The 19414-nt window shown below is 40.7% G+C and overlaps 1 protein-coding gene across 3 annotated transcripts; it reads right to left on the bottom strand.

The window, feature by feature from the left end:
- On the bottom strand, nucleotides 1–18747 carry THOC1 (THO complex 1). Of its 3 annotated transcripts, XM_039706017.1 has the most exons (22): nucleotides 18667–18747; nucleotides 17509–17582; nucleotides 17341–17401; nucleotides 16379–16445; nucleotides 15513–15631; nucleotides 14614–14662; nucleotides 13826–13921; nucleotides 13477–13559; nucleotides 12910–12983; nucleotides 12204–12312; nucleotides 11033–11164; nucleotides 10547–10647; nucleotides 9360–9426; nucleotides 9140–9190; nucleotides 8419–8489; nucleotides 7599–7622; nucleotides 7103–7198; nucleotides 6743–6808; nucleotides 4725–4808; nucleotides 4354–4501; nucleotides 2857–2935; nucleotides 1–452 (listed from the first exon to the last, which is right to left on the bottom strand). In XM_039706017.1, exons 1-22 carry the CDS (start codon nucleotides 18712–18714, stop codon nucleotides 157–159), a joined length of 1995 nt encoding a protein of 664 aa, XP_039561951.1. In that variant the 5' UTR covers nucleotides 18715–18747; the 3' UTR covers nucleotides 1–156. The 3 variants fall into 3 exon arrangements, with proteins under 3 accessions (XP_039561951.1, XP_039561952.1, XP_039561953.1); XM_039706018.1 differs by lacking the exon at nucleotides 7599–7622; XM_039706019.1 differs by lacking the exon at nucleotides 2857–2935 and having other exon boundaries at nucleotides 285–452.
- Between the last annotated feature and the right edge of the window lie 667 nt (nucleotides 18748–19414).

Here is a 19414-nt window from a genome sequence, read left to right as displayed (position 1 = left end):
TATATTAAAAAGCTTTATATCATTTACTGAACATAAAATACCTATCAAAAATCTGTTACCTAGCGACAAAAGTAACAATTATCAATGGCAAGCACCAGAAGAGTCACAATTACCAACACCCCAGCCCCAAGTCACTCAGTTGGCATGAGAGGCGAGTTAGCTGCTGCCTTCGGTGTCGTTGCTGAGGCTTTCGGCCAGGTCCCCGAGCCCGGCTTTGGTCAGCGCCGCGATCAGGTTCTCAGGGGTGGCATGAGTGCCCTCCTGATCCTGCCAGGCCACCAGCAGCTGCTTGGCTCTCATCTTCACATCCTCGCTGTCCAGCTCAATCTGCCGGATATCGGATTCCTTCATCTCCAAGTAGGGGGCCAAGGCCTTCCACTGCTCCCCCAGCCTGCTGGCGAAGGACTCGATCTGCTCGCCCGTCATGGCTTTGTCCCGTTGCACCTCTGGACCTGGGCAAAACAGAGAAGGAACCAGTGAGACACAGGGAACAGCTCCAGACACTGCAAATGAATCTTCCCTGATTGGTCCAATTTTAGAGCCTCTGTTTATTTACTGACTGACTTACACCTTTCCTGCAGCTTTCCAAACCTACCTGAGCTCCAAGAGCAGATTTTCACAGGTGTTTACCTGCCTCCTCCAAATGAAAACAAGGATTTTGACAGACAGCCTACAGCTATCAACACAAGTCAATTATAACACTAAAATATAGAGCAATCTTTAACATTTAGCTGTGTTTCGAAATTTTTTAGTCGCCTTAGTTCAGCCAGCCCAGGTAAAGAAACCCAAACAAACCCAGTTTCATTCAGTTTTTTCTCATGTTCCTATTGGCAACAGGGCTATGACAGTAAATTTCATGTGTAGTCAGTACTTTAAGGAATTTTTTGTCATTCTGGCATTGACATAAAAACCATGGAACACTAGGCTCTGCTGAGGAGCCAAGTGCTACAGGGATTACAGATGGGTTTGCACATTCATAGCTTATCATGGTCTACAATCTACGGCTTACCACTCATGTTTATTTCACAATTTTAAAGAAAAAAAACACAACTGAAATACATAGAGAAATCAATAATATTCCTAATTTTTAAATAAAATAGATTTCATTAAAAATAATCTTATTAAAATTTAGTTGAAATTTTTTAGTCACCTTACTCAGTCAGCCCAGGTAAAGAAACCCAAACAAACCCAGTTTCATTCAGTTTTTTCTCATGTTCCTATTGGCAACAGGGCTATGACAGTAAATTTCATGTGTAGTCAGTACTTTAAGGAATTTTTTGTCATTCTGGCATTGACATAAAAACCATGGAACACTAGGCTCTGCTGAGGAGCCAAGTGCTACAGGGATTACAGATGGGTTTGCACATTCATAGCTTATCATGGTCTACAATCTACGGCTTACCACTCATGTTTATTTCACAATTTTAAAGAAAAAAACCACAACTGAAATACATAGAAAAATTAATAATATTCCTAATTTTTAAATAAAACAGATTTCATTAAAAAATAATCTTATAAAAAATTAGTCCCTTCTTGTGCCACCTGAAGAGACAGTTGGCACGGAGTAGAAATTTCACACAACTGAAATACATAGAGAAATCAATAATATTCCTAATTTTTAAATAAAATAGATTTCATTAAAAATAATCTTATTAAAATTTAGTCCCTTCTTGTGCCACCTGAAGAGACAGTTGGCACAGAGTAGAAATTTCAAGTCTCTCCAGTGCTTATCAGTCACAGTCATTTATCTGAACTAAAGCCACTTTGAGGGAAAGGACAAAAGATGCAGAACAACAAAGCAATAAAAGTCCTCAGATAATTTCCCTTATGTTCTAAGCACATCAGACCACAGCTCTGCCAGCACTGCTTTAAGACAAGATTTAAAGAAGGATGTAAATCCCACACAGTGACACCACAAAGGCTGTGTGAACTAGCATTAAGCTGAAGAGGAAAGAACTTCTCTGCTATTGCAAAGGAGATTGTGGAGAAGGTCAAGTGATGGATGGAAAAAGGAAACAGGAGAGAGATTCACAGAGGCCCACAGGTGGCTTTTCACTGACAGAAAACAGCTTGCAAGAGGTACCCTCAGCTGCCAGAGGTACCCAGTGTTTGTCTTCCTGCTTATCCCATCCACCCATGCTGGATCCAGGAGCTGGGACACAGGGTTAAAACCCACAAATGAGAAGGTGCTGTGAGATGAAGGCATGAACGAGGATGGAAGAGGGCAGACTCACAGACAAAAGGAGATGGGGCAGGACACCTAGGAGCAGGACATGCCAGGGTTAAAGGCAAGAGACAAACAGACATGGATTGTGGAGAAAAATGAGTGAGATGATGTTTGTTAGAAAGGTTGCTCTTCTCCCAAAGAAACTTTTGCCTTCAAGGTATTTTAAATGAAGAGGAAGTAAAGACCTCAGAGCTGGAATATATCCATTTTTGAAAGTCCCACAGTTCCCACCACCCCAGGATGGGCTAGGGGAAAAGTGCTTAGCCCAGTGATTAAAGGGCAGAGAGAACAGGAAAATGGGTGAGGAGCACTCACACAGGCTATTACACAGCTGACATTTCAGCCATGAACACCCAGTGACACTGGCCACATAGACCACATAGCAGAAAAGGTGAAAGAGGCTCCTAGTGGAAGTGCTAATCCAACAGGTTGGAAGCTTTCAGCATTGCAGGCCAGGACACTGGGAGGCTGCTCCTGGTGCCCTGTGTCCCAAAAAGGCTGTGCTTTTTGGTGCAAATGCACTGGGGTAAGCAGGACTGATGGTCCTCAGTGGAAACTATGTTAAAACACAGATTCTGCAATACACATCAAGAGAAAAACTGAAAAGACTGAGAATATGCAAATCTTACTTTCATTGTTTTCCTTTAATAAAGCATCATTATCTTCCTCATCTTCATCTTCACCTGTTTTTATTTCTTCAGAAGGAGGCTACAATGAAAGAACTAAACATCACTGGATGAATTTTGTGTTCAAAGAGAAATTCTACAGCTCTGTGCTTGTCTCTGGAATGTGTGTTAGAATGGAAAGCCTGACACAATCCCACATGAGAATTAAAAATTCCCCAGAGTCTCCTAAACACCAGTAAGTTCTAATAAAACATATTACTAACTAATACAACCTCATAAAAGCATCCACTGACTTAATAGGAGTCTTCCTTTTCATAATAACAACTAAGCATTCCATAGGTAGCTTTATCACTTGCATAAAAAAAAACCCCAGCCAACCAAATTTAAGATCATTACCGATGAACATTAAAAAAAAAATCATTATTATTGTTATTGACTAATTTTATTCCACACTTGGGAATTCCCCAAAGTTTGTGTACTTACAGACTTCTGGAAGGTGACAATCAAATATACAAACAACAAACTTTTCACTCCCTCATTCAGGTACTGATCAGCCAAAATGTTTAATCCTTTTCTACATTTCAGCCACGGGCCTTAGATAGATAGTTGTTTCTTGCCATAGCCTTGGGCACATGACAGTGGTACCATCAGGAATATTGCATACAGCCATACCTTAACACATCCAACACATTAAAATCCCCACATTTTTTCTGAACTTGCTCTTAGCATACAGTTAACTCTGATGGCTGGACAAATAAAACAGCCATACATTAAACTCCAACCTTCAGAGCTCACATGACACAAAAGGAAGGTCTCAGTAGAGAAGCAGGGGTTTGTATCTGCAAGATATTGCTGGGTTGTGTGCTAATTCAGAGGTGCAGAAAGTGTCCCTTCCCCACTGGCAGCCTCTCTTATCACTGTGTATAAAGCCACCTGAAAGGTCCCCCTGGACTCAAATTTGTACTGTTGATCAAGCATAGGGTTAATGCCTTAAATTTTACAGCTCCACAAAGTTTATTCCTGTTTTGCATATTTTAGAAGTCAGGGAGCTGATAGAAGAGCTCTGGCAAAGCTTGCTGTAAAGCTCTGGTAACACTTAGCACAGCACCACCAGCTGCACACGCTGCCTCTTTTCCTGCCATCCCTGTATATTCATGAGCCATGATTCTGACCTACACCTTCCATAAAACTGGGCTGCACTGCAACATGGAACCCAAGCAGCTGGGTTGATGTATATAAGTGTATATATTCACATACACATACATATAAATATACATGTATACTCCTGCCTACCAACAGGATTGCCACAGCTATTTTATTGTTACTGGGATCTTCAGAGATTAGACTAATTTTGTTTGTAATTTTTACTTCAGTGTACAAATTTTTTTCCTGGCTATTTTTTTTTGGCCCCCTCTGTCCTCATGTACCAAATGGACTGCAGAGGGACAACCAGAAAGTGAACGAATTCAGCAGTTATTATTAGAGGATAATATTACTTACAGGCAGCTCCTTGGCTAATTTGATTACCATGTTTTCTAGATATTCAGGTAAACTCTTGAATTGTTGGTTTGTTGGCTGGAAGAAGTGGGGACTTCTGCGTGCCAGAAGTCTCAGTGCTCTCCAGCCATAGTTAGAATTGTTCACAGCCCTACAATAAAACACAAGTTTGATTAGTAAAGTCTGGCATCTATAAAAACACAGAGAAAGATTTGAGACATTTAGTAATATAATTCTGTCCAAATTTAATCAGTTTTTGTACATTTCTGGAGTCCTACACAGATACTAGTAATGCTGAGAACAGTCTGTTTTCTTTAACAATCCAAACATGAAACAGATTAAAATCAAGTGACACATAGCAGAGATGGACATACTTATACTTATTTTCAACCATGTTTTCAGGGTCTGCTTGTTCAATAGCTTCCTCAAAAAATTCCTCCAGTGTTGGCATATATTCCCTAAAAAAAAAAAAATCAAATAAGGAGCTTAATATGCTTCACAAACTTCTCTAAAATAGACAGTCTTTGTTCCTTCAGACACATCTCAAGCTCATCCACTGAAGAGAAAAATACAAACCCCAAATCAACCCACTCAAATTTGACAATTTTAAATAAGCAAAGAAACTGATTGATATATGTGGCTATAAAATTATTAACTGCATAGCCACTAGAGTGTGCCAGCAGTTGCTAGCACTGCCTATTATACATATTTAAACCTCCTGCCATACCAAGAGGTAGCATCAACATCTGCCAACAGCATTTGCACAGCTCACAAACGCTCAGAAGCCTAAAATGGTTGCTAGTTTTGTGCCATTTGACAGCATCAAAACATGGCTCTCTCTGCCACCCCCCACCTCAGTTCCATCTGCTCTCGGAACTGCTTGTGGCTGGTTCTGACAGGTACTCAAAGCAGCACAAAAGGAACCCTGACCTAAAAACAGAACAGAAATGAAATTTCACACCACCAGGATGGTTTGCTGCTGAGAAGATTCTACCCAAGCACCACAGATTGTGTGAGAGCTGTAGGTTACTGAGAGCCAAGACTCTCAGTGGTGCAAAGCAAGCTTGTAATGATTTGTATTTCTCCTACCTAATGCTGACAGACACACACCTGCTTCTGCAAGGGAGTCTAGTAAAGGGCTGGAGCAGGGGGTGAAGCACTGGTCTATAAATTCACTTCAAAACAAAAATTTTGTTTTGAAAAAGGCATTTTGCCCAGGGCAGCTGTGCCCTATGCATCACCACTGACTACTGGCACCAAAGCCAGTACCTTGAAAACCCATTTGAGTCCTGTCATGTTATCCCCAGAACAACCATCTACAAAGGGGACAGCTAAGGAAGTATTACCCCATTTGAAGAAAGATGTGAAGAACCAAAGCAAAAAGCTACACTTACTTGACCATGTACAGCCACAAAGCCCATAACAAAACCTTGCAACTGAATCTGGATGCTGTGGGATCTATTTCCTGTTTACCATGGCATGCATTTTCTTTGTTTATCTCCATTTGTTAAGGGCTTTATTTATTTATTTTTATTTAAAGACACTGCAGCACAACACAATCACACACCAAACCAAACACAACTCCACCTTCATCCCTTGGCCTACTAAAGGCAAGTATCCTGCCAAAGGCCTTCCTGTACATCCCAGCCTCACAAGAAAGGAGGGCACTTCCTCTGCAAAATTCTGAACCTCTAGAAAAGCAATTCCTCCACCCAGGATATCTGCACAGCTAGCACCTCTCCCCAGGCAACCAGACTTTGCCGCCACTACTAGCAGAGTTCTCTTTGGGAACTGTCCCATTCCTTCTCCAAATTTTCTTGCTCTGTATCATGTCTGCACAGTAAAAGAGATTTTGGAATCTGTAACAAACAAAGTTGTGTAGAAGAGTACATTTTAAGCATTTCCCACAATTGTGCAAGCATAAGGGACAACCAATAACTGTGTTTTTCTGTATCCCCACGAACAGACACCGTATGTGCTGGAACAATGCCTGGTAGCCAATTTCCTCTTATCTAGCATTGTTTAAAGCACAGGCCTGCTTTAAAATCATAGCCAAGTAGCGTGCTAACTTCATCAGAGCCAGACTTGGCAATCTTCCTTCGTTATATAAGCTAATTAATTATACAATCATGTTCTACAAAAGAGGAGTTTTCATCTGGTTTTCAGCTTAGATTTTACTTTAAATGAAAATTACTGGCAGCATAACCACTTGAAGGAGGAAAACTGTAAAGAGATTTCAGGGCAAAGATTCATACAACCACCGTCTCTCAAGGTGTGAAATGCACACTTCCTAAGATCACCTTGCACATCTTCCTTATGCCAATTTTGTAACTCTCTAATTAGAGTGCTAATTAGTTAGCTTTAAACAATGACACACCCATTTTCTACTTACCTGCTCTCAGATTTACAGGCTTCCATGTTATCAGGACATAAATTCCAAAGGCGGGTCAGTTCCTCACTGAAAACAAAAACATAAACACACATTGTTTATGTTCATCATTCTACCACGCCACACTTATGGACTGCTTTAAAGGGCTCTGTAAAAGATGGTTATAAGGAAAGAAAGCCTACTGCAAGTTTTAAAAGAGTGATATATCCTTTGGCTGTTCTTTGGCAGTTCCAGAGTAAGGATGTTTGAAAACTAGTGTATAGAAAAATCACTGGGGGGAAAACAACCACAAACACAAAATCCCCCAAACCAATTAACCAAGCCAAACCAGAAATTTTGTAAAGGAGAGAGAAACCAACATACTTCCCCATAAGGATTTTTTTGTTTGATCCTTTTCCTAAGAAGTCCTCTGGAGCTGGCCTCTTCCGCACAGGCCTCATTGGCTTAGAATCAGGAGGTCTAAAGAAAAAAAAGCTCTTTAGTATCAAACCAGTAATATCTCAAGAACAAAAAAAAGCTGTTTCACCTTCACCTTTCACCTTGAGATGGTGCCAAGTTAAATCATAATGAAAGGACTGAGGGACAGTGAGTCTAAGGGTAGGAGGCAGTGGAGAAAAGGTGAGAGAAGGCAAAGTAGAGATAAAGGATTCTGCCAGACACCAAAATTAGTTCACTCAAAAATGTAAAGGTCTACCAGACTCCCAATAAACAGAAGGAAGCAAATCACAATTGTGCCAGCAGGCCATGATCTACCCTGCTGCTGGGATCATGGCTGCAAAGTCTCTTTCCCCAGCTGCACCTGATTTCATGGCATTAGAGAATGGAGATCCCAGAGCACTGAGTTTAGGGCAAGACCTACCCAAGCTGAAACTCTGGATGAGATCTAAAGGAGACAGAATATTTATACAAGTCAAATTTCATATTTTTACTTCCCCAGAATCCCCCTGCAACAGTAATTTCTCTAACAGCCCCCCTCCCATTTATTTACAAACAGCTTAAGTCATGAAGAGGTGGCTGCACCTCATCTCCCCAATAAAAGGGACTCTCCAAAGATATAATGACCCAGATGCTCCTTACCACAAAGAGGCCACAGGATGTGTGTAAAATGAAGAAGGGTGAAGACAAATGTCTGGTCATCCCCTCAAGACAGTCAAGTAGACACATGGAGTCAAAGTTCAAGTTTTGCCACAGTTAGTAACACAGGAAACTTTCAGTGGTGAAAGACATCTAATTGTCATTTCCTTTAAGCTAAGTGATCACCATCAAGTGGCAAAGCAATAAATAAATTGTGTAAGAGAACTGTTACACAAACTCCAGGTATGCTGCCCTGCCAAAGCCATAATGCCAAAGGCTTCATTAGAGGCAGTCCAAAGGGACATATGGAAAAGTCAGGCACTAACCACTTCAACCTAGGGTCCTCAGTACCAGAAAATACTGCCCTGAGACAATGAAGAATGCTCTCCTGAGAGCCCACACACCCATAACCAGCTCTTCCCTGACATGCTGCAAGCCTTATGACTTTTGGCAGAAATCCAGGAGTCTGCACTCACTGAAGGAACAGGCAACTGTACAGATCTCCAAGCTGTGTGAGTAGTTAATATACACCATGGGTACCAGATTCTGAAGTGGAATCACCCTTTCAAACGAGCAGCAGAAAGCTTCTGGTTCATAACAGTTACCTTTCTTTCACAAAGCTTGGGCAGCCCTCATTTTTCCACGAGTTCCAGTTTTCTTCAGTATTTAATATATGCTGTAGAAAGACAGAAAGTATTGCACATTATTAGGGTCATAAGCACTTTCAGAGTTGACCCCAAAGTTTTAAAGGGAGCTACTAAAATTAAGGGGAAAATTTTGTTCTAGGTTGTGTTTTTCAGTCACTATCTTGAAGATCAGTATAATCTTGGGCAACTGGTTTAATTTATGCAAAAATAGCATAACTCCTCTCTTCAAACATTGTGGGAAAAGGGAAAATTTATTTCTCCTGGTCTAGAAAAGAAAATAGATGTGGTCAAAGCAAAGGAAGAAAGGAAAGCAAAAGGACAACTTCATGGGTTTTAATTAATTTCACTTGTATATCATTTCCATGTCTTTGGGCACAGGACTCCTATCTGCAAGAACTTTTAAGTATTTTTTGCTTTCCAATAACCCATCATCCTGTATGTACACATGCACACACAGGCATATCTCTGTTTCTCCCCCAAAGAAGGAAGAAAAGAGTATTAATGAAAACGTGAGAAAAAATATGACTACAAAATAAAAAGACACCACAAGACCATTTTTACTAGGATGAGATAAAAGTCTCCTCAGATATAACAGGTGTGTTCCAAAAGCTAGTATAAACTGAAACTGCTTTTTTATGTGCTATACAGACTTTGTTCAGGCAGGCATCAAAATACTCACCTCTACCATTTTTGAGAATCTTTCCCCATCTGGAGGATTTTCTGAAAGAAGCTATGAATGGGAGAAAATAAGGTGAACTTTTTGCAGTGTATCTCTTGCAGAACATGTAGGAAAAGAACTCCAGAGAAAATGGTGGTTACTGCTTCAAAGGTGGTTGATACAATATTACATGCTTAATACTCTTCCATGTAATTTTTATGAAAGGAGATACTGTACCAACCTGGTAGACTGCTTTTGTAGTATCTTCAATCCAAAGAGACTGTTCATCTGTTAGAACATAGTTTGAACTGGAATTGAAAAAAAACCAACACATCAGGAAGTGTGCTGAGAAAACAGAATTTATACTACATAGCTTCTGAGGGGTGTTAGAGGGGATCTGGGGAAAGTGCTTTGAATGTGATCTGCTCTGGTCCCAGGGCACAAGGAAAAGATTTACCTCAAAAACACTTACCAAGTGTTATACTACACCATTTGTATCTCATGCCATCCTTGACCACCAATAAATGACCACTTATAATGAACATTTCAATGCAATGACATTGAAATGACTGTTACCTCAAAAGGAATGAACTGGAATTCAGAAGATCTGAATTCCATTCCTTCTCAGCCACTAGACTGCCTTGACAAATGATCTGTAGTATTAGGATAATGATCCTAGTTTACAAAATTCTTTGAGAGCTGTTTACAAAAGCAATATATAGCAGGTGGGAAACAGCTGCCTTGTCAAGGATGTTAATTATTATGTGTACATACAGCCCAGGGCACAGGAAATGAGAGATGGGTTTTTCTTCAGAACAACATTAGAGACTAGGAACAGATGGGGTTTGGTTCTATCCCATGAATTCATAAAAGCAACAATCACCATTGTTACTTCTTGTCATTTTAGACAGAGCTCTGCAGTACACTAAGAAAAAATAAATCAGCAACCAATGCCACATTGCAAAGTCAGTATAGACTCAAAATGATGCCACACACAAGTACCTTGAACTGGTCTTAACAAGTTGGTGCTGCCAAGGAGTCTCCTTCCCTCTCAGGGCTGACACTCATTATAAGCAAGTTTTAATGGCCTCTACTTCTCTGAGACCCCACAACTCCCCAACCTGGCAGAAAACTTACTCTGCAAAGATGAGCAGATTGCATTTTTGCCTGTATAGTAAATGGCACAAGCTTGAGCAAGTCCAATCAACACAAGAGCACAGGAGGGCAAAGAATCAGGCAGAGGAACAGACAAAAGATTGAGACCTCTGCTTTCCTGCTGTAAAATAACTTCAGCCACACCCTGTATTTACCAAGCCTTGGATTGGTTCCACAACCTCAGAATAAGTAGGCAAACTATTTTAAAATATTTTGGTTTATCTCCAAGTTCCTAGTTCCCCATCCCCAAAACACAAAATATTTTCACATTACCTTTTAAATTTTACTTGTCCCTTTAGATACTGAAAGAGTATTAGGTACTGCAACAAGATGTGACGACGGAAGTTACTGTCACTCAGCTGTAAATCCATCAGCTAAACAACAACAAAAAAGCAAAAGATCTTTAAATATTTACTCCCTTTCAACTTATCTTGGTAAAGGCAACATTAGAAATGAAATCTAGTAAACAAATGGCAGCGCTACTGAAAACTCTTATTCCAGAAATAGAATTCATTAATTAACCCCGATTCATTAATTAACAGAGGCAACCCACAAAGAATAAAACAGAAGGAAGAGAATAAATCTATCTAAATAAAGCAGCCAAACAGTGTAATGGGATACCCAGAGAAACTGTGGAGTCTTGACTGGACATAGTGCTGATCAACTGCTCCAGCTGAGAGCTTTGAGCAGGGAGCTGAACCAGACATAGGTTCCTTCCAACCTCAATTAGCCTGGAATTCTGGAAGGGAAACCACATACCTTTTCACTAGTTAGGAACTTAGCAAAATACACATGTTCTCCTCCTGTTTTTAGTTCTTCCAACTTTTTTCGGGAAGCCTGAGTATCGTCCAATTTGTAACTTTTGAAAACAGCCAAAACTTCTTCTGAGTACTATAAAACAGAGTTATTTATCACATGAAAACAATACTGAACCTTTGTAGACTTAAAGCCAAGCAAGTAAAATACTTGGTAAATGTGCTATCAGCCCACTGAAGCAACCCATTTGCTACTGATGTGTAGGACCGCTCTGAACACCACAAATGAAGTGAAAGCATTTTCATATCAGAACATGTAACTGTACAGAATATTTGAAGTAAGCTAAGAAAAACAGCATTTTGGGTTGTGAACACTGCTTTGTTGTTTAGACATCAGGAAGAAAAAAGGTTCACATGATGACAGTGCTACAGTAAAAAATTTAATCTGAAAGACTTAACTCTGGCCTTGATCAGTTTCTGAACTGCACCTGTGGTGTTTTTTTTTTTTGACCCCGTTAGTAGATGTCATAAATTAGATTTATATTAGGATGTCTAAGCAGATGTCACCTCTTATTACCAGAACACAAAGAATGAAGAGGAAAAAATAACTAAACTTCTTTGAATTAAATAAATATTGAGTGACAAATTTTGAAGAAAACAGTACCTTAGCAATAAATCCTCACCAATATTCATACTAAGCAAAACTGAAACAGCTGGCTGAAGGGGACATTCAAGTCATTGCTTCTACAAAGAGATCTGCTTCATTAGAAACCAGTAATCTTTAGGATCCCACTGGAATCAATATGACTACTCAAAAGTAACAACTAGAACTAGATAGAGCTATTTATCTTCTCGGGGTAAAAAACCCACCCAAACCCACAACTTCTGCTTTTTGCAGCTGATAAACCATAAAAAAAAGGTACTTCCAGCACTGTTACAACATATGAAGTATTTCTGATATTGACATACATTAGAGGGTTTACTGTACATTTTAACATAATATATTCAATTACTTAAAAAGGCACTTTAGAAAACAGCAAAATGCATTTCCTCATGCACTATCATCTTCCAGCAGCCTGAGCCTTTGAACTCTTCCATGCTTATGCAGTCACTGCTACTCATGTAAACAATGACCTTTACTTAGGCTGAATGGTTGAAAGCTGAACTCAGATTACCTTAAGAAATGTTTTCCATGACACCTTCTCATAGCACTGCACAGGATTTCTAAAATAATCTTGAAGTGACCAGAATTTTCTATACAGGTTATAATCTATTGGAATGGAACTGTGGAAAAAACAATGAGGAAAAAAACATACTGAAAAGCAATATATTATATTCAAGTTCACTCAGGAAGGTACAACCCCAGAAAATCTTATTCATTTTGGAAGTAATTAGCGAGTCAGTAGTGAACTGTCACAGAGAAATCTGTAACTCAAAATTTGACCTTGTAAGAGTTTTCCATTCAGTCTGTTGTTACTTTCTCACCATAAAAGCAAAGATAGCACACAAAAGGGATCTTAGGAATTTTTCACTATCTGTGGCATGAAGGGGAAGACAGCTTTTTCTCCTTAAGCCTATACTTAAAATCCCTGAATATATCTTATCACAACAAGCTTTGTAAAGGGAATTTGGAAAACTGTCAAAACCAGAGTAGCTCTCAGCCAGGGTATACAACTTTTTAATTCTCTAAATTTCTGTCTTCCAGGCAACTTAAGCAAGTAAGACATTGCCAGGAGTCTTCCCTGATTAGATACAACTAATCTTGAGAGGGCAGAAGATGAGGAGAATTTGGATCACAACATTTAAAGATATTTCCCAAACAGCATTTTTCCTTTCACTTTATAATGCTTTGCTTCAGCTTTTAAATTTCTGTCAGCTCACCAACTTGTTGGTGCTTCATCATCTCCCATTTCACCTTCTTCCACATCCATTCCTTCTTCCCTCTCCTCAGTGTGCTAAATAGGAAAAAATTATTTAAGATTTATACAAAGGCCACTACAGTTTCCAGAGAGCTCTCACAGTGTTGTTTACTGTAAACATTCAATTACATATTAGATCAGAAAGCTTAACTGGTAACTTGAAAACATCTCCAAAATATTATTACTGTAATATGTGCAATAAATTTCTGTCTTAATGCAATGGTAGCCTCACTTCTCCTAAAACAAGCTGAAGAGACAGCTCTGTCCTCTGCACACTGTGGGGAAAACTTTGCACAGTAGCTGACAGTACTCATTCCTCACAATCAAATCCATCTTTTTCTCCCTCAGACTGCACAGTTTAATGTTCAAAGTAACCTAACAGGCATCTGGGAATGCCTATTTCCAAAACAACAGCTTGGTCTGGCAGAGGGACAACCAAATGATGAACCTACAGTCCCAAACACTTGTTGTGCAAACAATCTTAAAGGTTTACTGCAGAATCAGTGAAAAATGACATAGGAATTTTCACCTTCTGTCCCAGAGTGCTCTCATGTTCATTGGTATTGAAAACAGTGACATTTTCCAGGTTAAACTGACTCTGTAGGTTAAGCCCTGTGAAAAACAAAGAGAAAATCTTAAAAGCTGTGAAGCTCCCAAGTCTGTTCATGAAATACTGATACTCAATTCTCAGAGCATTCAAAACTTACATTTGAAATCAAAGCAAATAAAAGTCAGAACATCAAGGACAGGCACAAGCACTAGGATGCAAGTGCAAAGTGATTTGATCCAACTGGATTTGGTCTGCAACCATCACAGACTTTAAAGATTCAGCTTATTTAGTCTCGATGTTAAGTGTGATGAAATGCAAAAAATCTCACCTGACTTTTCTGAAAGTGGAAATAACCTAGCCAAGAACAGCTGAATTCTTCCACAAAAGACTGTGTTTTGTGACTTAGATAATCTTCTTAGGAGATCTAAATATTGTAAAAAGTAAAGAATATTAGTATTTATCCCTCTTTTCATTTCTCATGTAACAGAATTCAAGACCTGCTAATTACATGAACTACAGAGCTAATGAAAGGAAGCTCGTAATTGTAAATTTGAATGCCAGTGACTCCCTCTGACCAGACATATTCCTTCTTCTGAATGCATTCTGCCAATTCTCCTAACATCTTCACCCCAGTAAAAATAAATTTGAATGAATCCTACTCAAATATAGCCTTGGATACAGGTCTTGTCATTGCTGAGGAATGTTACTCTTCTATAATGATCTCTACTGATGAACAGTTACCCAAGTTTTGAATTACTTTTACATTACTTTTTACTTTACATTACTTTCAATTAATAAGCAAGAATTTGTATCTGTTGAGTGATGCACCTTTTAACTTCATTACTTATTGAACACACCTGAATTTAAATCAAATTATTAAACTAAATTTTCATCTGCTGAGATAGGAAGTTCTTTAATACTGCTCCACCCTCCTCAAAAATTACCACTCACCATTGCACATGCGCAGGCTTTTAATTAATAAGCAAGAACGTGTATCTGTTGAGTGATGCACCTTTTAACTTCATTACTTATTGAACACATCTGAATTTAAATCGAATTATTAATTTTCATCTGCTGAGATAGGAAGTTCTTTCCTTCCCAAAAATTACCACTCACCATTGCACATGCGCAGCAAGTAATTCTTCCCTGCAGAGTAAAATGTGTTCTGAAACAGAGTAAAGGCATTTAGAACATTAAAAGATCATAAAACTTTCTTGAGCAGATTTAATCCAATCACAAGATATGAGTAAGTCACTCCTACAATAACTCTAAATTTGAGTCTTCCCTTACGTAACAGGCAGGTTTCACAAGAAGGCAAGTCCCACAAATTCCAAGAAAGCATAAAACACATTTACATCCAGCCTTCATAAAAAAACTCACATGTGACAATGAACTGTAAGAACATCATTCACTTTTTTTCTTGGAATGCACTAATTTTTACACTCATTTCCTTTATTACTCCATGGATGATTTACACAAACAAGCAACCACATGTGACAATGAACTGTAAGAATATAGTTCACTTTTTTCTTGGAATGCACTAATTTTTACACTCATTTCCTTTATTACTCCATGGATGATTTATACAAATAAGCAAAGAGCACACACAAAAGATTATAGTGTTCCCAATACTGGTGATGTGGAGGAAGAAATTGGTAGCTACTTCACAAACAAGCAAAGGGCACACACAAAAGATTTATAGTGTTCCCAATACTGGTGATGTGGAGGAAGAAATTGGTAGCTACTTGAAATACTTGAATTAACAAGTTTGTGAATATATCAGGGGCCATAATCTTATCTGAAACAAACCAGCCTGAATGACTATGGGAGGAGGTTCTAGTTAGAAAATAAAGATTAGGAAAACACTGAGACAGTAGAATGCTTTTCAGGTGCTATCTCTGGAGTTCCTGATACTTATGTGTCAGCCACAAAGACAGCTAAGTTCTGTTCATTAAAATGGTTCTGGTAAACAAAAACTTTGGCCAAACTATGCAACATTTTGCAAAAATACCTACCGATTTCCACGTGGCAACATTTTTCTCCACAAAAGTGAAAATTTTGTCACACTGATCCAAAGGAAGGCAATCCAGAACATCCCCCAAAAGCACAAAAGGAGTTGATGCAGTGCAGATACCTGTAAGGAACAGGGAATTTTTTATTCAACAAATTTGAACTGAAATACAAAACACAGAGATGCATTACACTTGAAGGACATTTTATTATAAAAAAAGTAAAAGAAAGAAGCACTGAGTTCCTACAAATCCTAACAGGAAACTTGGGCTAAAATGCAAACTTTCATTAAAGCTATTTCTAAATATACTCAAATGAGATTTGCAAAAGCTTTGCACTAATATAAAACAAAAAAATCACTGTTCTAATGACCTCAAAGTCTGAAACACTGTCACATCTCTTTGCAGACTGCAAGTAAACTCTTTCAGACTTCTATATCCTCAGTTAGTCCCACTACACACATCCATGAAGCCTGAGAGCCTTTGCAAGCACCACTAGAACAGTGCTCCAAGTCCATCCACCCAGGCCCTGCTGGCAGTGCCTGCACTCCTCATAGCACAGCTCTTGTTGTTCTACAGCTCATAAAACAAACACCTAATTGACCTGTACTCACTAAAACAAACCATTTTTGATGAATAGTGTGAACAAATAAACAAAAGGAAGAGAGCAAAAGCCACTTCAGAGGAGAACAGCATGCTGATTTCTGACACAATCTATTAGTGAAACAGATTCAAGTATTTAAAAAACAGCCATGTACTGACAGGAGATGAGCACAGATACTAAGAAGATGTTATTTTACAGAAATCAAGATTTTAAATTTCCCCTAAATGGCCCCCCAAACTGCCAACAGATTTGAAAGAGAGATGCTCACCCTCTGTGACTCCATTAATAGCAAGAGAAATAATTGCCAGGAGATTCTCACATGGAGCTTTGTTTATCTAAACAAAGAAAACAGCATTGAAATTCTCTTGTCTGACCATAATGTATCTAACAAAACTAAAATCATTGTTTCCAAGTAGGCATATTTAAAACAAATATTGACATTCAACTTTCCAAAACAATCTATGAAATCTGACCTATCAGTTAACTGTAGTAAGGTTTTGCTGAGAATTAAACCTTTCCTGACTGCTTCCAGCCACTAAAGACCCAAAAGCACATAGTAATTTACCTCTGAAAATTAATATCCCACATTCAGACTTCATTCAAATATTAGTTGATCACACACGATTTGACTCCTTTCATCATTCTTTTCTGCTGACAAGGCAGCTTTGTTACATAACTAACAAATCATAAAATGGTTTTGATTTGAGGAGGCCAAAATATCTCATTGTTCAAACCTCCCTGCCAGGGGCAGAGACACCTTTCACTAGCCCAGGTTGCTGAAAGCCCCACCCAATCTGACCTTGATCACTTCCAGGCATGGGTCCCCATCCAAATCTCGGGACAACTTGTTCCAGTGCCTCACCACCCTCACAGTGAAGAATTTCTTTCTGACATCTGCTCCAAACCTACCCTTTCCACCACTCCTGAAGTACAGTTATTGAACAATGCATGTTTATGAATTAAATTTTAAGATGCAGCAGACTTTCATAAACATTTCAAAGAACTGCTAGAAAAGGCTCAGACAACAGCTCTCACTACAGTGTGATGTCTGTAAAATACAAGATTCTACCAACCTCCTTGAATCTCAATTACTTCACCATTACATAGCTCCTGTTTTTAATAAAGTGTTTTCTTACACTTAAGTAAGTTGCTGTCACATTAATATACCAGCCTGCTAACAGAAATTTGAGGTTCAACAAGAGATAAGCTTCAGCAGTTTAAAATACTTACTATTTCTTCTTCTACAACAACTCTAAAAGCTTGATCCAAGGTACACTTCTTTTCATTTTCACTGCAAATGCAAACATTCCACCTTAGTTAGTAACAACATTCAAGCACAAGATTACTAGAACTTATCTAAACAGGCACTTTTTAAAAAACCAAGTGGCCTTTACTTACCTTCCAGGAACCTGGTTAAATGCATTCAACAACGGCTTGATGCTTTTGTTAATCAGAGCCTCTCTGGTGGATGTCTACCAAAAAGGAAAGAAAGAAAAGCTACAACACCTGTACAAAACTAAAAGGATCTTCCTCCTTCCTCTGCCAGTGGACAGAAATCACAAGGAATCTCTCTGCCAGACAGCATGTGTTAGTTTACAGAGAGACCTTTGTAACAGGAAGGGCAAACAACAAGGACATGGGATATTAGGCAGGTGAGCTAGCAGAGCATCACACCTCAAACCTGGGCTAACAGTGTGGTGAAAACACCATTTCTAAATGAGACAGAGGATCAGGCTCTTGTGACCAACATTATCTGTCATTGTCTCAGGCACCACACTCACAGCCTCAGGTGGTTATGATGCTTTGGGACACAGATCAGAGTCGGAAGGGACCCACAAGGATCATCGAGTCCAACTGCTGGTCCTGCAAGGACAGCCCCGGCCACACCATGTGCCTGAGAGCCTCTCCCTGTCTTCACGGGAGTTAACAGCTCCTCCCAATTATCACCTGCAAACTTGCATAGGGTCCCTTCAAGTCCTGCGTTCATGAAGATGTTAAAAAGCACATGACACCTGCTAAGAAGATGGTCTAAAAATTACTACTTCCTGTTACAAAATCGCTCTAATGGATCGAGCGCTTGTGCCTCCAGCACTTCTGTGCAAATTCCTCTCGTCTGACAACCCGGGGGGCAAACGCGGGGATCCAGAGGCCTGGGAACACACGGAACCCCAGCTCTGGGAGAGGAAGAGCATCCTTCAGCGGCGGCGGCAAGTGCAGTACGCCGGGACGCTTTGCTGCGGGGACACGCTACACTTTCATTGAATTTTACACTAATTTTCGCTGACCTGAAGACTGATCCCCTCACCCTTGGCCGAGCCGGCGTGCAGCCCGGCGTGCAGCCCGCCCTCACTTCCACTCGCACACCGCCGCAGCTCGGCCGCGCTCAGCGCTCCATAAAGGAGCGCCCGGGCCGCTCCCGGCAGCGGCCCCGGCCCGCCCGCGGGCCCGCAGGCGCCGAGGCACAGCCCGGCCCCGCAGCTTCCCGTGCGAGCGGCAGGGCTGGAGGGAAGGCAGGAAGGCCGGAGACAAGGCCGGAGGGAGGCGGGGGAGGCTCACCGTGAAGCGGAGCCGCGCCTCGGGCAGGCTGAAGAGCGGCGGCGACATGATCGCGGCCGGGCGGCGCTGCGGGCGGGCGGGCGCGCGCCGATGACGCCGCGGCCCCGCCCTCCCTCACTCCCGGCGGGAAGAGGGAGGAGCGCGGGCGCCGCCGGCTCCGGGAGCGGCGTGAGCCCGGGAATACCGGGTCGTGCAGGGGTTTGGGTTGGGAAACGCCTGCGGGATGGTCAGGTCCAGTCGTTAACCCGGTACTGCCGGCCTGCCGCCAAAACACGTCCCCAAGGGCCACATCCGCACGCTTCCAGGGATGGTGGCTCCACCGCTTCCCTGGACAGCCGGTTCCAATGCTTGGCAGCCCGTCCCGTGAGGCGATATCCAGCCTAAACCTGCCCTGGCACAGCCCCGTTTGTGCTGTCCTGTCGCTTGTTGCCGGCCCCGGCTGGCCACAGCCTCCCTCAGGTGGTGTGAGGGTGGTGAGGGCTGCCCCGATGAGCAGCTGTTCGAAGGATAAGCGACAGAGTTGGCTTGTTGAAATTTAGTGTTTGACACGTTTCGATGATCTCGGGCGCGGGGAGGCTCAAAAGGTTGGGGAGAAGGATGTGGCACTGAGAGTGGACACAAAAGAATGCAGAATTCACAGGCACCAGAACGTTTGGTGTTATGAATAAAAAGTTATCTATTTTTTTTTAAAGTTGCAGAGTTAAAACGGATTGGACCAGTGCTGTTAAGTTATCTTCATTGTTAAGAG

Source organism: Passer montanus, unplaced genomic scaffold (assembly GCF_014805655.1).
Source record: "Passer montanus isolate IOZ18808 unplaced genomic scaffold, ASM1480565v1 scaffold19, whole genome shotgun sequence".
Classification (NCBI taxonomy): Eukaryota; Metazoa; Chordata; class Aves; order Passeriformes; family Passeridae; genus Passer; species Passer montanus.
This window is presented reverse-complemented; position numbering and strand designations above follow the sequence as displayed.

What these genes read in the sequence shown, in the direction of transcription:
- THOC1 (XM_039706017.1), bottom strand. Translation starts at nt 18,714, where the DNA reads ATGTCGCCGCCGCTCTTCAGCCTGCCCGAGGCGCGGCTCCGCTTCACG. An exon ending in CTTGCTGCGCATGTGCAATG is followed by an intron (nt 13,922 to 14,613) that starts GTGAGTGGTAAT and finishes TACAATATTTAG; the next exon opens with ATCTCCTAAGAAGATTATCT. An exon ending in GATTCTCAAAAATGGTAGAG is followed by an intron (nt 8,490 to 9,139) that starts GTGAGTATTTTG and finishes GTCTTTCTACAG; the next exon opens with CATATATTAAATACTGAAGA.